The sequence below is a fragment of the Cupressus sempervirens genome, chromosome 4 (genome assembly GCF_028749045.1).
Source record: "Cupressus sempervirens isolate cs-2001-9-10 chromosome 4, ASM2874904v1, whole genome shotgun sequence".
NCBI classification, from domain to species: domain Eukaryota; kingdom Viridiplantae; phylum Streptophyta; class Pinopsida; order Cupressales; family Cupressaceae; genus Cupressus; species Cupressus sempervirens.
Genome location: NC_143121.1, coordinates 593,745,842 through 593,754,719, shown reverse-complemented (window position 1 = coordinate 593,754,719; position 8,878 = coordinate 593,745,842). Strand labels below are relative to the sequence as shown.

The 8,878-nt window shown below is 35.2% G+C and overlaps 1 protein-coding gene across 1 annotated transcript; it reads left to right on the top strand.

The window, feature by feature from the left end:
• Nucleotides 1-2,575: 2,575 nt before the first annotated feature.
• LOC149562607 (U6 snRNA phosphodiesterase-like protein) lies at nt 2,576-4,383 on the top strand. The gene is made up of 2 exons (XM_089826084.1): nt 2,576-3,094; nt 3,199-4,383. Exon 2 carries the CDS (start codon nt 3,392-3,394, stop codon nt 4,253-4,255), a length of 864 nt encoding a protein of 287 aa, XP_089682210.1. The 5' UTR covers nt 2,576-3,094; nt 3,199-3,391; the 3' UTR covers nt 4,256-4,383.
• The last annotated feature ends 4,495 nt before the right edge of the window (nt 4,384-8,878 follow it).

The window sequence follows — 8,878 nt, the reverse complement described above, 5'->3', positions numbered from 1 at the left end:
ACATGTACAACCTTTTAACATATCCATCGCACAAACATTAATGCGTTTGAGTTTCGTCATTTATTAAAGCTAAGGTAGGGGTCCCATGGGAGGGGTTTGGGCCCTATATTTGTGGAGCGGGTGGCTCCATGATAATTTGGGGGGGGGGGGGGTAGGGGTGCTAAAGGTTTAATTGGATTTTTTCCCTACAAAATAGGAGCCTCGAAGTTTTAGCCCTCCCAATTTGAGCGGATGAAAAAGGGGTGGGGTTGGATTTAGCCCCACCAGCTTAGGGAAGAATCCTATAATTTGTCAACAACCTACACTTCACTTTCCCACAAAAATGAAATCACACCACACAAATTTATGAAAAAAATTAATTTTTATTTTTTAAATTAATGACACAAACAACTTCCTTGAATCTAAGAGCTAATTTAAACAAAAAGTGGATTCACATATAAATCCATAAAGATCGCTTCCCTTTTTAAATATTCCTAAAAAATCTCAGTGGTAAGAAAGCGGGTGCCCATGGGAACCCAACCTAAACTCCTCCCAAATCTTCAAGCTCACAAAACTTTTTCTTCAAGTCTGCAATACTTCTCATTGATTTACAATATTAGAGAGCGTCTTCTTCTTTCGAGAATCAGAGATGAATTTTACTATCTTAAGGCAAAGGTCCCATGGGAGGGGCTTGGGTTCTATTTTTGTGAAGCGGGTGGCTCCATGTTGATTTTTTAGGGGGGGCTAAAGGTTTAATTGGAATATTATCCTACAGAATAGGAGACTTGAATTTTTAGCTCTCTCAATTTGAGTGGGTAAAAAAGGGGTGGGGTTGGATTAAGCTCCACTAGCTTACAGAAGAATTGTGCCATTTGTCAACAACCTACACTTCATTTTCGTACCAAAATGAAATCCCACAAAACAAATTTATGAATAATTTAAAAAAAATAAAATAAAAATTCATGAGCTTCCTTGAATTTAGGAGCTAATTTTTTTGAAGCAGATTCACATGTAAATCCATAGTACCTCTTCCCTTTTTAAATATCCCTAAAAAATCTCATGCACCCATTCTATTTTCAAGGAAGCAGGTCCCAACCTGATTCACTTCATTTTTTAGAGGTTTTCCCTTCTCGTTGCCATTTTGTATCTATGGCTGATTTTTTTTGGGTCTTTTTATCTGTTGATTAGGGTTTGGCGATTCTCCAATGGCTCAAGACGTCCTGCTATAAAATTTCATTTCTTAACTAGTATTTTTTTTGTGAGGTTAACTTTTTTCTGATGAATAGACGTAAGTTCAAGTGTTAAAGCAGGTTGCTACCCTCTTTCGATTTTTGTTCTTGAAAGGTTAAGTTTTGTCATGTTTTTCGTGGTGCCAAGGTTTGGAAGTGTTGCTTTGTAATAGTCTAAGTATTCTCAAATATTGGGTGCTTATTATTAGTTCCTGCCAAAGGTAGGATACTATTGTTTTCATTGAATTCAATTTTTCAATTAAATTGACTAATCAACTCATAGGACTTAAAAGATTAAAAGAAATTTTGAATGTTTAAATCTTTTAAAATTTTTTCATTATTTTATAAATCACATTTTTCATTCACTTTATTGGACCATTCTATTTTTGGCAAGGAGAAAATTCAATTTTTTTCAACAAAAATACAAATATTTTCTAACAACTCTATCATGCATTAATGAATGCATTAATTACAACTTTCTATTTTCCACATTTGTGACAAGTTGATTAGATTTTAAAAAAAGTAATATTTTTATCTTCCACCTCACAAAAAATAATGTCTAATCAATATTAATTATCACAATTTATTTTTCTTACCAAGTTCAAATATAGTTAAATATTTTATATTTCTTATTTTAAATATATTTATTAGTTTTACATTGTAAAATGTTATTCCTTTAAATTTACAGTATGTTCTACTAGCTACTATTTTACAATCTTGTTCTAATTTTTTTATACCATTTCACAAATTGTTAAACTAATACTACCCCTCAAACTTACTAAATATTTTGGTAGTTTGAATTAAGTAATCAGCAATTTTATTTTTTAAAATTAAATATTTCGACTTATAATTGAATTGGTTGAAATGAATAGTTCATTCATATATATAATTTTTTATTTATATATTTTTTAAAATAATATAATTATTAATAGTTTTAAAATTCCTATAACATATCATTCTCTTTTTTACCTCTCTCTTTCTACCTTTCTTTTCTAGGCAACATCTATACAGCCACGAAAATGCACTTCCTTACAAAGGAGAGGACTTCGATTTTTTTTGAAAGTCAGAAAAAGCAATGTAAAGGAAGTGCATTTTCGTGACTGTACAGCCTCGGGCTCCTTTCTATCTATAAATCTTTATTTTTCTTCTTTTTCAATAATTCGCAGAAATTTTGAGACATTGCATCTCTTGTTTTGCACTTCCTTACAAAGGAGAGGACTTCGATTTTTTTTGAAAGTTAGAAAAAGCAATGTAAAGAAAGTGCATTTTTTTGAGACATTGCATCTCTTGTTTTGAGTGTTAGAGATGAATAGCCGTACAATTTTGTTCCCTTTAAAAAACAAACTGATTTTCGGGGTTTCCTTTTTAACTCGTGGTAGGATAAGATGCGATACGTCTTTGTCTGGGGTTTTAAGGGTAACATGCAGTCTGTAAAAAATTGAAGGATTTGGGAGGATTAGTCCGCAGTGTCCAGGGTTTGGAGCTTCAAGAACCGCATATTTGAGAAGATTAGCCTGCGCTTATGTTGGGGAAAAGACGTTTGCAAAGTATTTTCTCTGTGTTTGGAAAGCTCAGACTTCAAAAGCATTAACCTACAATTTTCTTGATAAGACGCTGTTCGAAGGGTCTTGCCTGAAGTTATTTTAAAAATCTGCGGATTCATATGATTTGTTATTAAGAATATCCGGAAGTTTAAAAAGTCTAGGCGCGAGCTTCTTCCTCGATGTCTCGGGCGCCGATCATGGGTTTGATCTCAATCCGTTCTGCGGCTCATAAAATCTGCTAAATTGTGGTCGTCGCTAGCTTTGATTTTGTACGTCATTTGGTAAAAAGACGCTCAAGAGCAATGCTAAAGATGCAAGTCAGCAGGTCGGCAACAGTTAGAGGTATGATGGAGTATCCTGAACTTGTATTTATTTTGTTCACCTTTAAAATATACATGTTTTCTTTGTTGTTTACATTTTTTTTTCTTATAAATTTGATTGCACAGGATAGTATTGGTTCGGGTCCAACAAGAGGCGTCATCGGTAACTCTTGGCCATTCAACAGAGCAAAATTTCTTATTAACATCCTGCGACAAACCCTTACCTGATATGCATTAATCTAAGTTATGGACATTGTTTCGTAAGCTAAATTACTTCGAAAATCTAATTCAACCTGCATTTTTTCAATAGAAGTAACCTATGGATGCTCTCAAGGCTTCCTATGCTTCTTCATCTGATGACGAAGACAATACTGAAACTACTTCTACGAAGAAGCCAAGGATTAAAGGAGAAGATGGCTCAAAGGATGCACACCCGTTGCTTCCATCTCCAACTACTTTTCTGGATTTTTCCTCTGACTTGTTTGTGAAGAATGCGAATTATGGGAATCGAATAAGGAGCTTTCCACATGTTGAAGGAAATTATGCAGTGCATGTTTATATCCCAGTTAACTTATCATCAATGGACAAGGAGGTGATAACCCCTTTGATGAAGAAAGCTGGATTATTTGTACCAGAATTACATACCATTGACACCGATATGCCTCTGTGCTCAGGAAATATGAAAAACAAAGATGGTACTCATGTTGATGTCCCAACTCTGGCAGAAGAGTATCACATTAGCCTATCAAGGACAGTTGCAATCAGGGTTCATCAAATAGATTCCCTCGTAGGAATGCTTCGTAACAAATTGCATAGTCAGAAGCGATTTTGGATAGAATTTGCAAAATGGGAGGTGTTTATTAATGATGATCAAACTAGATCTTTTCTTGCATTAGAAGTTACAACTAAAGGCTTATCCGAGATATCTAAACAAATATGCATTGTTGACGAATGTTTTAGACTCCACAATCTTCCAGAATTCTATAAGAATCCTCGACCGCATATATCAGTAGCTTGGGGCTTGGGAAATATCACGTCAACATTGAAAGAGGTTGCAGAGGAGCTGAACAAACTGAAGAGAAATACAAGTTCCACAAAAAAAAGCATATTGACTTGCCCATTCAGCAGAATTGAATGTAAAATTGGCCAGAAAATGTATTCCATTTGCAAATTGACAAAATAATAGTGTAAACTCAAACGTTAAATTGTCTGTGCAGGCCCTGCAGGGGTATATTATTCATTTGAGTGCTGGCGCTCTGCAGCAATGTAAAAAGAATTATAACTACTTTTAAACGTTTATTTTTATCAGTAGCTTCTCTGTGCTCCTATAATCCTGATCCTGGAACCATCATCGTCATCACCAGTTACTTGAATGCTTTTCAAAAAACCCACTATACATTTTTGTTACTCATATTCTTCTCTAAGCTCTGTCTATGGGTCAGCATCATTTTATATCAATTTTCAGTTTTTCATTATCTATTCACAGATTGTTACTCTCAATAAATTAATTGATTAATTCTATTGGTTATCTTCTCTAGGGTACACCCAAGTTACTTTCCTTGACTCGAGAAGTCCAATTTAGTTTTTCTTTTTTGACAAATTCTCTCCAAGGGGACAGCTTCTAAATTCATTGAGCTGAAAGAAAAAATTATGAAACTCATATTTGATGAGCATTAGACCCTCAGAACATATGGAACCTCTCCAGCTGCATGGAAAAGAGGTCGCCATGTGACATGCAAAATCTTTGAACACTCCTAGGCTCCTGTTCTCAATGCCTTTTCTAAAACAGCTTCAGGTCTCAATCTGTCGGCAGAACAGCACCGTGGAGGGGATGGCCATAATAACATGGCTTTGCCATTGCAGATCAAAAGATGAGCATAGCCTACGAGAAAACATGATCAATCCATAAGCCAGGCACAATCTTGGTGGCAGCCAGGACCACCTTGTCCACACCCTGAGTATTGAGCAACCACAATATCAGAAACTGCTCATATAGCATGAATGCCTTTGCAGTGAAAACAAACTTTATTTAATATCTGTATTGACAGCAGCAGTATCCCTTGAGATGATGTCTACCAGTTCCATCCATTCCTGACTATTAGTTGAAAAATATGATCCCTGTTTTGATCTATGTCATGGTTTGAGAGAAAATTGTAGTTATTTGCCTCCTGAAAAACATCTGATATTATGAAGTTCCCCAAATGATTGAAGAAAACGTGAGTCACCTTCCAAGTTCATGCAAGAGAGTTTTGTTACCAAGACAAGCTTTGAGGCCCTCATAGAGTCCTGCAAACTCAACATCATGTTTGGTTCCGTTTTGAAGCTTGATCAAGCCAGCCCATCTGACAAGTCCTTTGAACTTTGACATTACGAATGATGTAGTCGGCACCAGAGAGTGTTGGTTTCGCACAAGAAACTTACCTAAAGTTTAGCTTTAGGTGGCTAGACAGAGGGAGAGCCCAATGGACCTCAAGATGACATTTTTTAGTCTTTATTAAGTCTCCTCTTGGCATGATGAGATGTGGCCAGTGACTTAGAACTTGTTCATCCCAAGACGAAAATAATTTACACTTCCTTTGGGCCACTTTGGTATTTAGCTATGTTCCACGGCATTTCAGGTACAGGCTGGGGGGATGTTAGGGAACACATTTCCAGGATGCGTCTTAGAGGGCCAAAAAAGGGGATTGTAGTTTACATATTTTTATGTTTGCATGTTTGTAGTTATGTGTATGTTTCAAACTTTATTAATTTGTTATATTTTTTATGTCTTATATAACTTTTAGTGACAACATTTAAGTTGAAATCCAAAAATGTCTTGTGTGAGACATAAAATATGGGTACAAATCTTACACTTCGATGCATACATGAAACATAGATTCAGCTCAGTGCCAGATTAGAACCATTAGTTAATGTCAAAGCCCAGTTGGATTTGTAATTTTGCTGTCTTGAAAAAAAACGTTGAACTGTGTTGGTTTTCAAAATGTACCACAACATTTTGGGACAGGGACAGTGGGATGGCAGGGGATGCATTTCCGGGATGTTTCCTAGAGAGCCAAAAATAGGGGATGTGTCCCCATCTAACACAGGTATTTACATGTTCACATATCCTGATCTTGATTTTTTTGATCAATGCACCAACAGAGTTGACTTTATGATTAAAAGATTCGCTCAGTCCATTCTTTCCATAGATTCCATATAATTTGAGCAAGGATTTCTGCCCAAAGTCCAGCCCTTTTGAAGATGTGAGGTCATGACATGAAGACACTAGCAATATCATTTGGAAGGGTACCCGATCGTCCAAGCTTCCTGCAGAGATGAAGCCAAACTTGTTGTGCCATCTTGTATTGAAGAAGGAGATGATCAACACTCACTCTGCATCTTGCAAAGAATGCACCATTGCTGTCCAACAATGCCAAATTTTCAAAGTCTATCCTCATGAGAATTTACATATGTAATTTAGTCCAAACAAAGTCTATTTACCTTGGGAAAGACATTCTCTCCCCAGCACAAATCAACTAGCCAGCTACCCCTTTCTCTATTGGCACTAGCAATGGTGTACCCAATATATGGACAGTGTAGTTGCCAAATTTAGCTACACACCAGAGTAATTCATCATTCCCCTTACAGCAATGAATCTTTTCCTTAGTTCCAGTGGTAATGCATGCTTGGCATTATTATCAATCATTAGTGATATCAGATTTCCACAATCCATATCAATGAATTCTTTTTTCTGGGTTTGATTGTGTAACATTTTTTTACCATCAACATTTTGGATCACACTACATGATCTCTTGCATCCCGACGATGGATCATGTAGTGTGATTGGAAACATTGATGGTAAAAAATGTTACACAATCAAACCCAGAAATAAGAATTTACTATCAATCATGTCAAATGATTTCCACTTTGGAGTGAGAACTCCATTCCTTTTCATTGATCAAGAAATATGCACTGAGCTTCTCCCCATGCACTCAATTAGAAGGAAGAATAGCATTCGCTAGCTCTGGGATGCACCATGTCATCATTCTAGAAATCATGTCAGAAAGAGGCACTCCACCCATTGCCAGTGCACCATGTTAAATGATTTGTTATAAGGCCTCTGCATTTTATGATAAAATTCCATATAGCAGATCCCTGTGGGGGGTTTGTGATTGGAGTTCCGTTTTGTTCCTCACTATCTAGATATTTGCTTCTTAGAAAATGGGTTCATGGAGCATCATGGCTCTTATATATCCTCCAAACAAGTTTTGTTCCCATTGCCAAGTTTTGCATCCTGAGATCTGGAGTGTTAGCTCTGCCATTTGATTTGTCTTGTTATGCTGAGAGACGTTTCTACAGGCACAGTGTGGTGGAATATTCTGTGTAAACAAAAACGACGAGATCTAATTTTAATATGTTAGCTGACATTTCTTTCTTGGTTGTAACTGATTCTGAATGATTTCTGCTGGCAATGATTTTTTAGAATATTATTTACCCTATTAGTATCCAGCTGTTTTGTATTCGCAAATGAAAGAATTCAAAGAAAGAGGGAGCTGGTAATAAAAAACACACTGCAAAGTAATTTAAACTGGTTTTCTGTTCTTTTATCTGTCAACGTTTGGATCTGTGGTCTGCTGAAGAGGCATATAATACCTGGTGGTGCTGTTTTTTCATTGCCTCTTGTTTTGGCAGAGATTTTGAGCCTTATATAAGCTCCAATGTGTGTTCAGTTTGCTGTTTATTTTTTCTTTTCTTTGTTTGATTCTGCAGAGATTTTGAGCCCTATATAATCTCCCACATGTTTTTAGTTTGCTGTTGTTTAAATTAAAATTTTCTGCAAATGTGTGTTCTGTTTGCTGTTTATTATTTCCTTTCTTTATTTCAAGATTATGTTGGACACAACAATTAATTTATGGGAGCAGAGCCATCTTAAAAAATACGCCACAAAGTTTTCAATTTTCTCTGTGTTTGTGTTTGTATTGAGATTTTGTTTATACATAAATTTATTAAGCTTTGTAATGTTTCATTTTTGTTTTTGTTAGGCTTCTTGTTGTTTGGAGTTGAAAACAGTAAATAGTTAACATAGCTGATGAGAATCAGGTTTTTTAATCTTTTTAATTTGATAATACTGTGATTTTGTATGAGAAAAATATTAATGTTTATAGGTAGTGCTTTGGGCCCGTACAAAGTCTGCAGATTTGGACTGATAATTTTCTTCTATCATTATATTAAAACTTGGCACTTGCAAGTTTATGATTTATGGGAGGAGCTTTTAGAAAATTTGTTGGTAGAATCGTAGGAAAATATTTTTGAACTATTTGAAAGCACAAGTGAATATTTGTGGTGTGGGAGAAGGTGATGATAATTTCTAGCATCAGAAAGGAGGAATCATAGCGAGAATCAAATCTCTTGTATTAGTTGTTTTGAGGGTTATTCAAATCTGAATTCGTTTGTCTTCTTTGGATGTGCTGATCAATAGTTAGTGAAGAAATTTGTTCTTTCTTTCAGTTTCGGATGAGCTTAATTTATTATATTTATAAAATAATTTTTAAGTTTTCTTATATATTAGTATGCATGTTATTGCTCAATCTATATATTTGTCTTTAGAGTTCATCAAGTACACTCTCTCTTCTATCTCTGTCGTTTGTCATATATTTGTGTTTTGAGATGAAAATATTTACTCATAGAGAAAGAAAGAAATAGTAAGTTTGTATTTTTGAATGTTAAATAATGTTAGATTTGATTTTTTTTTCAAAGATATCTTTTGGCACCCACTACTTTGATTTTTAGAAATATAGATATGCCAGTGTTACCTTTAACCACGCTA

Excerpts from the sequence above, each read along its gene's own strand:
- LOC149562607 (XM_089826084.1), top strand. The coding sequence starts at position 3,392 with ATGGATGCTCTCAAGGCTTCCTATGCTTCTTCATCTGATGACGAAGAC.